The sequence below is a fragment of the Carassius gibelio genome, chromosome A11 (assembly GCF_023724105.1).
Source record: "Carassius gibelio isolate Cgi1373 ecotype wild population from Czech Republic chromosome A11, carGib1.2-hapl.c, whole genome shotgun sequence".
NCBI lineage: Eukaryota > Metazoa > Chordata > Actinopteri > Cypriniformes > Cyprinidae > Carassius > Carassius gibelio.
In genome coordinates, this window is record NC_068381.1 from 2,791,786 (window position 1) to 2,807,104 (window position 15,319).

Here is a 15,319-nt window from a genome sequence, read left to right on the forward strand (position 1 = left end):
GATTTTAACATTTAAAAAGTAGGAATTTAAGACATTGTAATTTTGTTACTTAAATTAAAATTAATTACATAATATATGTTATCAATTTAATATCTAGAATTTATTGATAATGGATTCATTTTGTAAAAATGTTATATATATATATATATATATATATATATATATATAAATATACCTTCTATAGAATTTTTTTAATATGATATATAATTGATTTAGTTTATACATATGCATAATATAATATTCAATGTAAATGTTTTAAGGTATTGTTTATAATTAATGGATAAATTCTATAAGTTTAAAATCATATAATACATCATAAATATATGTAATTACAAATTACATATTAAGAATTCAAAAATATATTATAATAAATAGTAAATGTAAAAAATATAATAAACAGGACAATTGTACTATAAAACAATATGTTTATATAGGCATTTCATCATTAGAGTAAAAACAAAATAATAAACATATTCAATTAATATATAATTAATTAATGTAAATATTCATGATAATATGCAATAATTGATATTAATCTAAAATAATAATAAATGTCCTATTTACACGCAGCCCTATATATACAATCAAAATTAAACAATTCATAAAAATTATTAAATATTGTATTTGTTGTGACAACATCAGAAAACCGTGAAAATGCAAATCTCAAAGGTACTGTAAGTGAATATTTTCAATCCGAAAGAGTTTGCCTGACAAAAAAAAAAAAAATGTTTTGGAACTCCTGCTCTGAATAGAAATGAGAATAGAGGTTTTAATTTTACGTATTATTTTTACATCTGAAAGATATTTTGAAAGTTTGCACTAAAATGAATCAGATCATACAGTGAAAGCAGAAAGTCTGATAGATATCTCCCGTTCACAGATAGCTACGCTGACTCTAACAGTGGCGAATCTGACTCGGACCTCTCCGACGTTCCCGAGCTGGACTCAGACATCGAACAGGAAGCCCAGATCAACTACGAGCGTCAGGCAAGAGACCAGAGTTCCCAAACTGAGAGGGTTTTATGTAACACGTGAAAGCTCGGCTGCTTTCATCCCGCTCCTCTCATTATTTTCACAGCTGGCTGCATAGATGCTGTTGCCCTTCATGCTTTTTCTCTTACACTGAATGTGTTGCGAGTGGATTTGCCCTGTAACTCTTCTCCCAAACACCCCTCAGGTGTATAAGGAAGATCTTCCTCAGCTCAAGAAGAAACTGGCTGGATCTCTGAAGAGGCAGAAAGCACCAGACGAGGGTCTGTGCCTGCAGTTTGTCCACGGGTAAATTATGCGTTTGAATGTCTGACCCTGAATACATAGTTTATCAGTTCTTTCTGGTTCTCGAATCTGATTGGCTGAGAGGAGTGTGATATTCTAGAGATTCCAAACGCTTGTGTGTTTAACAAATCATAGAATTGTTGTGTCACAAAGTGTAGTTTTAAGAGTTTTAAGGCGAGAATGTTCTATAAATATGCAGTTTGTTAATAAAGATAACGTCGAAAAGATCTACTAATGTCTCTATATTGTTTAAACATGAGATATAATTTGTTTTGGGTGAATCTCATGAGCAGACTTTGGTCTCATTGATCGATTATTTGATCAGAGCAAATAGTTCTGGCTGAGAGCAAAATCTCATCACGTTATATTTTATATAAATGAGCGCTGCCTTTGTATTTTTGTCTAAATTAATCTTTTATGATGGCTGTTGTAATTATTAAATATTATTATTATTAATGAAATAATATGTTATATAAATAATAGTAGTTTTTTAAATATGTTTGTTACTCTTTTATTCCATGGCTTCCACAGACTGATACTTTAAAGGGGTCATATAATGCCCATTTTCCACAAGTTGATATGATTCTTTAGGGTCTTAATGAAAAGTCTGTAAAAGTTTGTTTAAAATTTCTCAATGTTGTTGTCAAAAACACCTTTTTTACCCTGTCAAAAACAGTTATTTTAAAAACAGTCTGATTTGTGGGATTCTCCTTTAATGCTAATGAGCTCTGCTGACTCCGCCCCTTTCTTCTGATCTTCTCTCTGAGAGACTGTTTACTTTAGCCACAAAACTTGCTTATTCGCACATTATTAGGAAAGGCGATTTTCAATGATTCATTTAAATACATTATACTCACTGCTGGAGGCTGGGTCATGAAGTATTCATGCGAACATAAACGCATTTAAGTAGATCAAGGCCGCATTTCTTTCATTTCTCCAAACGCAGGGCGGGTCTGAGGTAAGTAACAAGTCTAGTCTGTGCTGAAACGCTGCTGTCAATCAAACAATCGTGGGAGGGGCCTATGACCGTGTGACGTCACACGGTCAGACGGCTCGATTTGAGAAAGGGGAAAACATGATTCAATTCAAATGTCAAATTGGATTGGCTAACAAAAATGTACCAAGTTAAACATACTTCATTATTTGTGTAATGTGCTAACTTTCAGAGAGGTATAAATATTTGTGATTTTTTTTAAAATTTATTCTGTGTATCTCAGGTACAGAGGCTGCGACTGCAGGAATAATCTGTTCTACACTCAGGCCGGGGAGGTGGTGTATCATGTGGCCGCTGTGGCGGTGGTGTATAACAGACAGCAGCACACACAGCGCTTCTACCTCGGACACGACGATGATATCCTGAGCCTCACTGTGCATCCGCTCAAAGATTACGTGGCCACCGGACAGGTCAGAGATTTACAAGAGAATATAACAGTTGTCCACAATTCACACTTCAAACTGAACCGATTCTAAACTGATATGCTTTACAGTCAGATTTGAGCCGTCTCTGTAAGGCAAGGTAATACAATAAATGCAGAGTATGCATATGTTTGTGTGTGTCAGGTGGGTCGAGATCCGTCCATCCATGTGTGGGACATCCCAACACTCAAGTGTTTATCTCTGCTGAAGGGTCAACATCAGCGCGGGGTTTGTGCTCTGGAGTTCACAGGTCAGACACTGATAGACATTTTATATATAAACCAGGTTCAAATTAATGTTAAATTGTCATTTTTCCACTTACTTCCTATATTTCAGAGCTAAATCTTTCTTTTTTCCATTGCATTGCATTGAATACGAAAATCCCTGGATTCAAGCAAAGCCATCAAACGCACCTACATTAATGTTCATTTTATTCCTACTTTTATATATATATATATATATATATATATATATATATATATATATATATATATATAATTTTTTTTTTTTTTTACAATTTTTGAAACTTTTGAGTTTGGTTCCAAAAATGCAATGAAAACCACTATTTTCTGTTTCAAACTTTCACGTAGCATCTTTAGATTATAAAAGCATTAATAATTCAAATCCAGATTTTGATTTTCAAAAATTTATTATAAATTGTTTTTTTTTTAATGCAATAAATCCATAATATTTTTTTTTAATGCAGTAAATCCAATGAATCAATATGAAAGTTGTTTTTCATATTGAAACTGATGAAAATACACAACATAGTAAGTTGATCCACATATGACAGCCTTTGAACTTGGTCAAAACTAATCTTTAGTTTAGAAAATACATTCATTGCTCAAAAAGAATTCAACAGGTCATCATCTTAATGCAATAAATTAATTACAATAATAAAAAATAAAATATAATTTAATTATGATTAAGAACATGGACCACAGAAATTCCAAAATGAAGTTTTGCCTTATATTCAACTTCCAAAAGTGCATTTATCTTTGATAAAATTACTAAAATTGTAACTAAAATAAAAATAGAAAATAGAAAAATAAAATAATTTAAAATATAAATAAAAACTATAACAGTATCTCAATATAATTGAGGAAATTAATGTTTATTTTTTTCCCCATGAACTTATTTCAGAGCTTACTCTTACTAATAATTGCATTGAAGCACTGATTAAGAACTGACGAAGCATATTCGGACAAAATTGACTTGTTTTTAAACGAAGTAACCAAATGCATCTCCATTAATGTTACAGAATTGTATTTTTATTCAATGTACAATCACTTAAACATATTTTAAAACATTGCTTTGTCACATTCTGTTGTTTCAAATCCAGCGGATGGCAAGAGTTTAGTGTCTGTGGGAATCGATGAAGACCATTCCTTAGTCATCTGGGACTGGAAAAAAGGCGAAAAACTGGCAAAATCCAGGTAAAACCTAAACTTTGAGTGATAAAGTTTATGTGCAGCCAGCTGAATCGCTCTCAAATGACATCGGTCTCTCTTTTTACTATAGAGGACATAAAGATAAGATCTTTGTGGTGAAAGGAAACCCCTTCCGCATGGACAAACTGCTCACGGTGGGAATGAAACACATCAAGTTCTGGCTGCACACAGGTAGAGACATAAGATTCATATGTGAATGCTATAAGGTTTGTTACATGCACAGACGTTTTTTTTTTACTAACGAATTTGAAGCACAAGCTCCTTCCTGTCTCTCTCTCATGAGAACATGACTGTGAGGAAAATCTGCCACATCATATTGAGCCGTCATAAGTAGGGCTGCACGATATTGGGAAAAAATGACATTGCGATATTTTATTTTTCTGCGATATATATTGCGATATGAAATCTAATCTAATTTTTTTCTTACAAACAAAAATGGGGTGAGCACACTTACATTATCATTTTAAATGATTTAAACATCGACACCATCGTGTCAATTGATTAATATGCGCAAGGGAGAGAGAGCAAGACAGCGCTCATGTTGTTTGAAGACGGCTCGCTCTCTCTCTCTCTCTCTCTCGCGCGCGTGCGCGAGCGCTCTCTCTCTCGCACGCTCTCTCTCTCTCTGTCTCGCGGTGCTCTCTCTCTCTCTGTCTCGCGGTGCTCTCTCTCTCTCTGTCTCGCGCGCTCTCTCTCTCTCTGTCTCGCGCGCTCTCTCTCTCTCTGTCTCGCGCGCTCTCTCTCTCTCTCTCTCGCGCGCGCTCTCTCTCTCTCTCTGTCTCGCGGTGCTCTCTCTCTCTCTGTCTCGCGCGCTCTCTCTCTCGCGCGCGCGCGTGCGCTCTCTCTCTCTCACTCTCTCTCGCACGCTCTCTCTCTCTCTCTCTGTCTCGCGCGCTCTCTCTCTCTCTGTCTCGCGGTGCTCTCTCTCTCTCTGTCTCGCGCGCTCTCTCTCTCGCGCGCGCGTGCGCTCTCTCTCTCTCACTCTCTCTCGCACGCTCTCTCTCTCTCACTCGCGCTCTCTCTCTCTCTCTCTCGCGCGCTCTTTCTATCTCTCTCTGTCTCTCTCGCACACTCTCTCTCTCTCTCTTGCGCGCGTGCGCCCATTCTCTCTCGCACGCTCTCTCTTTCTCTGCCCTAATAAACTTGCGTGTGTTTTTCAGTCCTGTCAATGATAAACCTTCACTATATGATGGTTAAGCTGTGCAATTAATCCGCGAATCACATTCGTCAAGGGCCGGGGAGCAGCTGGCCCGTACGGTTAATGAATAACGCATCAACTACGACAGCCTACATCGCACATCTTGCGATGTGACTATCGTGGATTCGTACATCGCGATATCGATGCTTAAACGATAGATCGTGCAGCCCTAGTCATAACCTGTTATGACCGTTTTGTCAACTTTTCCATCAGCGCTCCATATTTTCCCGATTAAATGTGAGCTAGAGTTTTTAAATTTGAGCAGATGCTCCGATAAAGGAATACCTAATGCTTCTGAAAAATCGAATTAAATGCATTAGCTCAGTGTTTATATTTCAACACAGGAGGAGGTTTAACATTTAAAAGAGGCATTTTTGGAAATCTTGCCAAGCATGAGACCATGATGTCCGCTTGCTACGGACGCTCAGAGGACCTGGTGTTTTCTGGGGCGTTGACGGGTGACGTGTACATCTGGAAAGACACGACGCTCGTGAAGAGCATCAAAGCTCACGACGGACCCGTGTTTGCCATGTGCTCTCTGGACAAGGTGTTTGAGTTTGCCACAGTTATATACAGAGTATTGTTATCCTGCTCAGACTGTGCATTAAATATAGTTCAGCAGTAGGTAAAAATGTATTTCTTAGCTGTTAATGGTGTGTTGTGACCTGAAGGGTTTTGTGACGGGGGGTAAAGATGGAGTTGTGGAGCTGTGGGACGACATGTTCGAGAGATGTCTGAAGACGTACGCTATCAAGAGGGCGGCGCTCTCGCCTTCATCGAAGGGTGATTATAAATCCTCAAAACAGACATTTTTTAATGAAATATTTTGTTTCAATAATATTTTGTATTGTGAAGGAATTTCATGGTTACTAGACAATATTGACCTCTAAAAATATTTATTTCTATATAAAATAATAATAATAATATGTAAATATAAATATTAGAAAGAACAATTAATATTATTTTTAATTAATTTCATTTTTTTTTAATGAAATTAATGAACTATATTTTGTTTCAAAAATATTTATTATATAATATTTTGTATTGTGGGGGGAATATCATGGTATTAGACAGTATCTACTTCTAAAAATATTTATTTCTATATAAAATAATAATAATAATAATATGTAAATATAAATATTAAAAAATAACAATTAATATTATTTTTAATTATTGCAGATTTTTTATGAAATTAATGTACTATATTTTGTTTCAATAATATGTATTATATTTTTGTATTGTAAGGGGATTTCATGGTTAGGCTACTAGACAATATTTACCTCTAAAAATATTTATTTCTATATAAAATAATAAACTGTAAAAAAAACAATTCATAATATGAAAAACAATTCATATTATTTTTAATTAATGTAGTGTTTTTTTTTTTAAACGGATGTACTACAGTATATTTTGTTTCAATAATATTCATTATGTAATATTTAGCATTTTGAGGGGATCTCATGGTATTAGACAGTATTTACTTCTAAAAATATTTATTTCTATATAAAATAATAATATATAAATATAAATATTGGAAAACAATTAATTTTATTCTTAATTAATGTTTTTTTATTAAATTAATGTATTATATTTATAATTTAATATTTTGTAATGTAAGGGGATGTCATGGTTACTAGACATTATTTATGCAGCTTTTAGCTTTTTTAAATGTGCTTTAAAAATAAACTTGAACTTGAACTAAGCACAATTTATCCCATTATTAAATAAAATGAATTTTAATAAAACAATGCATATTAATTACAACTAATACAATGTTTATGTCAAGTTAATAGTGTTTAATTTTGTTTAATGAAATGAATGTACTTGTTTTTATGTATTTCTTCAAAAAAAAGATTTTTTTGCTTTTTTTTTTTCAGATTGGTGCCATCAGTTAGGAGGTTTGGATATATGCTCAGACATTGTTCTTCTGTTTTTATTTTTTAGGACTGCTTTTAGAGGACAACCCGTCCATCAGAGCGATCACTCTGGGACACGGACACATTTTGGTCGGCACCAAAAATGGAGAGATCCTAGAGATCGACAAGAGCGGCCCCATGACTTTACTTGTGCAGGTGTGTGTCACTCCCAAATACACAGCTGCTAATACAGATGCAGGGTAAAAAGCTAGAAGATATGTTGTGTTTGACGTGTTTTAGGGTCACATGGAAGGGGAAGTTTGGGGTCTCGCTGCTCATCCACTGCTGCATATTTGTGCCACTGTGAGTGACGACAAAACCCTGCGCATCTGGGAGCTTTCCGCCAACCATCGAATGGTGGCTGTCCGGAAACTTAAGAAAAGTACATCTGCTAATCATCTGCCACGTTTGAAAGATCTCCGATTCAGTATCACAGACGGATTCGCTGCCGTGTGTGTTTGTAGGTGGTCGATGCTGTGCCTTCTCGCCAGACGGAAAAGCCTTAGCGGTGGGACTAAACGACGGCAGCTTCCTGGTGGTGAATGCAGACACGCTGGAAGACATGGTGACCTTTCACCACAGGAAGGAGATCATCTCTGACATCAGGTTCTCTCAAGGTAGTCATCTGCATGAGTGGCAGTTTTAGATATTTATATACATATATTTGTGCTGTCAAACGATTAATCGCGATTAATCGCATCCAAAATAAAATTTTTGTTTACATAATATTTGTGTGTGTTTACTGTGTTTTTACACACGTACAGCATAAGTTTTGAAAATATTTACATGTATATATTTATAATAATATAAATCATATTATAAACATATTTTTTTTCTTAAATATATACATGTATGTGTGTGTATTTATATATACATTATTAAGTACACACACATTTATTATGTAAACAAAAACTTTTCTTTTGGATGTAATATATAATATAAAATGTATAATGTGTCTCTAATTATAATTGATTATATATAATTATGTCTAATTATAAGTAATTAGTATAATTTTACAATATATTTGTGTATTAAATATATGTTTTTATAATTTTATATATAAGTATAAATTAGGGATGCACGATATTGGATTTTGGCCGATATTCGATATATTTTCAAAATAATTTTGGCCGATGCCGATGCCGATACCGATATCGATATATATACAAATATATACTGATATATTTAAACTTTAATTTTACTGAAGAGAAATCCATGTATCTCTTCTGTACTGATTCTACCATAAATTTATTATTTTACAAATGAAGACAGACATTCACATCTGAAAAACAGGTCAATTATTTCACTTGGAGAATATCGGTTTGGCTCATCGACAGAAATAGTCATATCAGCCGATACCGATGATGGTCATTTTAAGCTTTTATCGGCCGATACCGATGTTGTGCCGATATTATCGTGCATCCCTAGTATAAATACATATATTTATTACATTTTTCTTGAAGATGCTGGAAAATACCTCGCCGTGGCCTCCCACGACTCATTTGTGGACATTTATAACGTTCTGAGCAGTAAGCGGGTGGGCATCTGTAAAGGAGCGTCCAGCTGTATCACTCATGTGGACTGGGACGTCCGTGGTAATCCAAACATACAGAACTCACAAATATAAATTCAAGCAATAATGCATGAGTTAATAACCACATTTACATGCACACATTTACATGCATATCAGCTTATTCAAATAACCATTAATAAATCAGGTTATTTCCCTTTAGTGATGTCAGAATATCAGGGTTTCCGCGGGGTCTTAAAAAGTCTAAAAAAGTCTAAAATTTCCAAATCACAATTTAAGGCCTTAAAAAGTCTTAAATTTGCTGGAGTATTGTGTTCTAGGTCTTAAATCATTTTAAACAGGTCTTAATTTTCCTACGTCCATGTAAATCTCATTGAAACGCTCCCGCAGCGCTTTGGAATGTTTTTTTTTTATTTAATCCGTGGTGTTGTAGTTCCTTATTTCGCTAGTCCAAATATAATTGGCTGTATTACGACTACAAAATAGACCAATATGCAACCACCAATCAGCTTTGAGCTTTCATGTTATTGGCGCGAGTCTCTTGGATACCACAGACAGATGTAAAACGGATTTTTTATTCAGCTATGGGGAAGTGTAAGTTTAGCGATACTTGGCTTGAGAAACCTGAATTTAGTGCTTGGTTAAAGTCAGTTGCAAACAATGTATTTGAAGCCTACTGCATCTTATGCAAGAAAGCAATTAAATTGGGAACGTTGGGTGTACGGGCGCTGGAGTCTCATGCAAAAAGTTATAAACATCTAACTGCTGTGAAGGGTCTCCAGCAAACGACAGCCATCAGCCAGTTCTTGCAAGTATCTGACGGCTCCAGCAATACTTCTACACTGCCTAGGCGAGGCCCACACAGTAGCTCCGCAACTCCCGCAATCGACCTCCGTGTCGCTTTTGGATCAGAGCCAACACTAAAAGCGGAGGTGCTCTGGGTTCTCCACACGGTGACTAGACACCAGTCCTACAGTGCGAATGAGGAAATCGGGGAATTGTTTCAAACGATGTTTCCGGACTCTGAGATCGCTAAATCCTTCAGGTGCGGGAAAGATAAAACGTCATACATTACGCGCTTTGGAATAGCGGATTTTATAAAAAGAGAACTAATTTCCAAAATCACGGGACCGTTCGTGCTGATGTTCGACGAAAGTCTGAATCGCACCACCAAAACGAAACAGCTGGACCTGCACATACGTTTTTGGGAGGGCGGGCAGGTGCAGTCAAGATACCTGGGATCCCAGTTCATGGGGCATGCAACAGCTGTCTTCAGTACTATGTTCAGTTTGAATAAATTAATTTAGTTTGCAAGTAATTTTGAGACTGCGTTTCCTTTGTACGTTTTTTTTATGTCGTGATATAGGTCTTAAATTTCATTCATAATGGTCTTAAAAAGGTCTTAAAAAGTCTTAAATTTGACTTTGTGAAACCTGCAGAAACCCTGGAATATAAGAATTTGCATATCTGACTCTGAGTATTTCCATACATTTGTCAGTTGTGATGTTAAATGTTTTTATAATTTTCTGAATCAAGAAAAAAAATCTGATTTTGTGATGATATATTTCCTTCTTTCTTTACTGCAAGACGTTTTCTCGGTTTAGATGTGCTTAAATCTGCACTAACGATGCATTCCTGTTAAATATCACACATGCGCACTTCAATAAGCTAACAGAAAGTGGGTGCAAAATTGGAGTAAGAGGCAAAAAACTACCTGTTGCAACTGATTTATGCTTACGCCATTGTTACCACGTTTACATGACCACATGCGTTTTTAGCTTATTAAGCATAATCGGTTTAAGAACGTGCATGTAAATGCGCTCACTGTCTCTCTATGTGTGAAGAGTTGAGCATTACAATTAAAATCAATCTACACATGCATTTCAATTGAAAGGTAATGTTTTGAATGGCGAAAACTTGGACATGTCACTCTAGTGTGTTTTTGTTTTTGCAGTTATTCCTTGCATATTAGTGACAGCAAAGGTCATTATGTGTATTAAAAGTCATGCAGTCCCTTATACAGTTAACATTTATGGATGAATTACTCACCAAAAACCAATTTCTCTCACCTTTGACCCTTGATTGTGTCCCCTAGCAATAAGAATCTGTATTTTGCTTTGGGAATTTGGGAAACAGCACCTGCAGATATCCATTAATTTAGCAAAGGAAGAGACAAATGTGTAAGAACATAATCAAGCTTTTTTTTTGTGATTGTGTATTAATGCAGGAAAACTGCTTCAAGTCAACACCGGTGCCAAAGAGCAGCTATTTTTTGAAGCTCCACGTGGAAGACGACAAACTATCAGCAGTTCAGAGGTAGAGAGACGACACACACAGCCAGATATATCACTAACTCAGGTGTTTTCATCTCATAACTGTGTGTTTGTGTGTGTTCAGTTTGAGAAGATGGAATGGGCCACATGGACGTCAGTGCTGGGTCCCACCTGTGAAGGCATCTGGCCGGCGCTCAGTTTTGTCAACGCCTCTTCACTTACCAAAGACAGGAAGCTGCTGGCCACCGGAGACGACTTTGGCTTCGTCAAGCTCTTCAGCTTCCCCTGCAAGGTCTGAAAGATGTCTCTTCCACTGTATTTATTTGATCAAAAATACTGTAACAGAAGTGAAAAATTATTGCAATTTAAAAGTTTTTTAATGTGAATAAATGTTAAAATGCTGTGATCAGAGCTGAATTTTCTTCATCATTTCTCCAGCCTTCAGTGTCAGATGTTCCTTCAGAAATGATTTGATGCTCAAGAAACATTTCCGATTATTATCAATGTTGAAAATAATATATATAGTTTTTTAATTGGATTTATCATTATGTGGTTTTATTATTTATAATTTATTGTATGCATTTATTTCTATAACATTTTAAAAGTGACAAAACTTGTCACTTTTAATCAAATTAATGGATCTACGTTGAATAAAAATATTCATAATATTTTGAAAATATATAAATATATTAAGTATTAAAATATTAAATATAATAAAAATAATAATAATTTATATTAAATATTGTATATTTAAAAAATTTAAAATATAAATGTTTCTAAATATTCCAATTTATTTACATATAATGAAAATATTATTATTATTATTTACATTTTAATTTAGCAAAATAATAACTTATGAACAGTCTTGTATAAAACCTGCCTTAAACGAGTCAAACGTATTTTATTATTATTTTATACAGGGTCAGTTTGCCAAGTTTAAAAAGTATGTGGCTCACAGTGCCAATGTGACGAATGTTCGATGGTCCAATGACGACGCGATGCTGCTGTCGGTGGGCGGGGCTGACACGGCCCTCATGATCTGGGCGAGAGAGGGGATTGGTTCACACGAAAGCAAAGCCGTGGACAGCGAAGAATCAGACGATGATGCTGAGGAGGATGGAGGTAATGATTGTGTTTTTGTTTGAGATTACATGATGCAATTTCAAGTTTTCCTTTCTCTTTGGAGTCTCTTGGAGTTACAAGCTCTTTGTGAATAGATAACATCCCTGAAGTTGACTAAAATCTCAAATCCAAAGAGATATCCTTTATAAAAGTTCAACAAGAGTCAACCAACACTAGTTAAATACATTTTATTTAACTTACATTTGTTTGTTTAGGGTATGACAGTGACGTCGCTCGGGAAAAGAACATGGATTACACAACGAAGATCTACGCTGTCAGTATACGCCAAATGACTGGCGTGAAACCACACCAACAACAGAAGGAGATCCTAGTGGACGAGCGGTAATAAACAATAAACCGAAAAATGCACTACAAAAAATTACGTTTTTTTTTTTGTCTTATTTTCCATTACAGTTGTTGGTTTTTTAATCTAGATAAATTTACTTAAAATAAGTAAATATATAATAAGTAAAATAACCAGTATTATTTTTATTCTTGTTTTCTGAACTTTTCTGAAGTTTTTGCTTATATCTGAAAATATCTGCCAAAATATTGGGACAATTATCAGGTCAAAATATATATTAAAATGTATAAATAAATAAATAAATAGACTTTTTCCCTTTGAAGTAATTGATTTTGATTAATCAGAAAACAAGATACTCAAGTTTTGTTTCCTGTGTGATCACATCAAAAAGTTATTTAATTCTTAGTGTTTTTGTCTCATTTTCTAACACAAATATTGATATATTCTTAAATCAAGATAAATTTACTTAATATAATATAAAAATTGACTTGTATAATCTTGTTTCTCAAAGTAAAGCAAGTTTATGTTTAAAACAAGAAAAATATCTATCAGTGAGGTAAGAAAAATCTATTAGTTTGAATTGAATAGATTTTGATGATCGCACTGGCAGATATTTATTCACGTTTTAAATAAACTTGATACATTCGTCAGAAAGGCTTAACATCTCATTCTGCATCTCAAGTAAATATATCTTGATTTAAGGATGTTCATACATTTATAATGCAAAAGAAGACAAATGTACTGAGGGAGAAATTGTATGTATTCATATCAGAACATCATTTGTTTCCTACAGGCCTCCAGTGAGCCGTGCCGCACCGTTACCTGACAAACTGGTGAAGAACAACATCACAAAGAAGAAGAAAACAGTCGAGGTCAGTCGGGTTATGATCTCATGAGGAGTCAGGGCTGTCCACATTATAAGTGTGTGTGTGCGTGTTTGTAGGAACTCTCTCTGGATCACGTGTTTGGCTACAGGGGCTTCGATTGTCGAAACAACCTTCACTACCTCAATGATGGAGCTGACATCATCTTCCACACAGCCGCCGCTGCTGTTATTCACAACCTCTCTGCTGGTACAGTCCTGATTCAGCATCACTGTTGACCTCTGACCTCTGGCTTGGTGAAAACAAAGTACAGTTTGACTTTATGTTTTGGATGAGTTTGTAGGCGTGTCTTTGAGACTAATCTGATTCCAGATCAGGCATGATACACTTCTGACCTCTACAGGCTGCAGTGGGAACTGCACATCTGAATTTTTTTTAAATTTTATATATATATATATATATATATATATATATATACAGTGTTGGGTATAGTTACTTTGGAAAGTAGTTAGTTAGGTTACAACGTTACCATCAGTTAAAAGTAATCAGTTATGATACAGCGTTACCTATTCATAAAAGTAACGCGTTAGAGTACTCATGCGTTACCAAAAATTAAAATCCGTCTGCAGCGGCTCACACACGACAGACACAGCCCCCGGCCCCTTTAAATGCACCTAGAAGTCGTGACTCCCGACAATGAATAACGTCAGTCATCCGACTAAATTAACACTGCAGGATAACAATAACAGGAAAGACAGTCAGCAATCGGCTATTCCACATGGCGTTTTATTTATTTATTATCACAGAACATATTATTAATCAAAATTCGCACCTAACGTTACCCAGCCCGTAAATTTAGAAATGATGAACAACCAGCCAGCCAATGATCTAACAGAAATTAACAGCTGCCTGTCAAACAAAAATGATAACAAACCGAATTAAATTCTTCACTGCCACACAGGCAAATGACAAATCGCTTAATAGCCGAACTAATTATTATTAAAGTGTCACTCACAGTCACAAGCCTAAATTCGCTTTAACACAGTCCTCTTACATTTACTCTTCAATGTAGTGACTAAAACGTAGCGTTAAATTTGAGGTAACGTTAGAATTTTTGGCGGTCGACAGAAGCTTTTCACCAAAGCAGAGTGTGCATTTTACCGTTATGTTCTTTTCTTTTTCGTTGACAAATTGAAAATAATGTGCGTACTTCCATAAACCAAACGCTGTCCTCTCTGCTATCTTGCCGGGAGTTCGAAAAAAAAAACAACCCCACACACACACAGGGTCAGGCGCAGGGCACAGACACATCACAGCCATTGACTTTACGATCACAGAGCTTCGGCTCCGCTGATACTGTACATCCGCAGGTGGCACAGTAGACCTAGGACTACTGTCTGACAAAAAGTAGGCTGCAGTCGGGATTTTCCTTTCCTTAAAATAACGGATTACTTTTTTTAAAAAATAACGAAGTTACTGATTACTTACGCACGAAACTAACGCGTTAAGTTACACATTTCAGGAAAAAAGTAATTAGAGTACTCTAACGCGTTACTTTGTAACGCGTTACCCACAACACTGTATATATATATATATTTTTTTTTTACAAAAGTTCTTTCTGGTTCTTGAATCTGATTGGCTGAGAGGAGTGTGATATTCTAGTGATAACAGCACAGTCTTATTAGTCTATTATTTATTCCAGAGCAAATAGTTTTGTCGGAGAGCAGTCTCATCACATATTTTATATAAATGCGGGTTGCCTTTGTACTTTTGTCTAAATTGCTAGCAACTTTTATAATGGCTGTTGTTGTTTATTAAAAATATTAAATATTTATAATAGTAGTATTGAATAATAGTATTTAGTATTGGGAAACGGTGTGTGTGTTCGTGATGTGATTAGTTACATTGTTCTGCCATTAGATGGCGACAAGAGACTTTTATATTGAAAGAGACTGAACCGCTGTGGTAAACAAAGGAGTTGTTTTTACTTTCAGTAACAGCTTGTAAGA

At 35.2% G+C, this 15,319-nt stretch overlaps 1 protein-coding gene across 6 annotated transcripts in view; it reads left to right on the plus strand.

The window, feature by feature from the left end:
* The window catches only part of LOC128022007 (echinoderm microtubule-associated protein-like 6), a 46,951-nt gene that overhangs the window by 17,632 nt on the left and 14,000 nt on the right, over nt 1-15,319 (plus strand). For 5 of the 6 annotated variants that reach the window (XM_052609198.1, XM_052609199.1, XM_052609201.1 and 2 more), the window contains 18 exons: nt 881-987; nt 1,178-1,278; nt 2,493-2,679; nt 2,836-2,941; nt 4,034-4,127; nt 4,213-4,313; nt 5,685-5,887; nt 6,012-6,123; nt 7,285-7,412; nt 7,497-7,638; nt 7,721-7,873; nt 8,720-8,851; nt 11,015-11,103; nt 11,185-11,352; nt 11,981-12,182; nt 12,398-12,524; nt 13,280-13,358; nt 13,430-13,559. In XM_052609198.1, coding sequence (XP_052465158.1) covers nt 881-987; nt 1,178-1,278; nt 2,493-2,679; nt 2,836-2,941; nt 4,034-4,127; nt 4,213-4,313; nt 5,685-5,887; nt 6,012-6,123; nt 7,285-7,412; nt 7,497-7,638; nt 7,721-7,873; nt 8,720-8,851; nt 11,015-11,103; nt 11,185-11,352; nt 11,981-12,182; nt 12,398-12,524; nt 13,280-13,358; nt 13,430-13,559 — 2,361 coding nt within the window. The remainder of the gene's footprint in view (nt 1-880; nt 988-1,177; nt 1,279-2,492; nt 2,680-2,835; nt 2,942-4,033; nt 4,128-4,212; nt 4,314-5,684; nt 5,888-6,011; nt 6,124-7,284; nt 7,413-7,496; nt 7,639-7,720; nt 7,874-8,719; nt 8,852-11,014; nt 11,104-11,184; nt 11,353-11,980; nt 12,183-12,397; nt 12,525-13,279; nt 13,359-13,429; nt 13,560-15,319) is intronic. The other variant, XM_052609203.1, reaches the window with a different exon arrangement.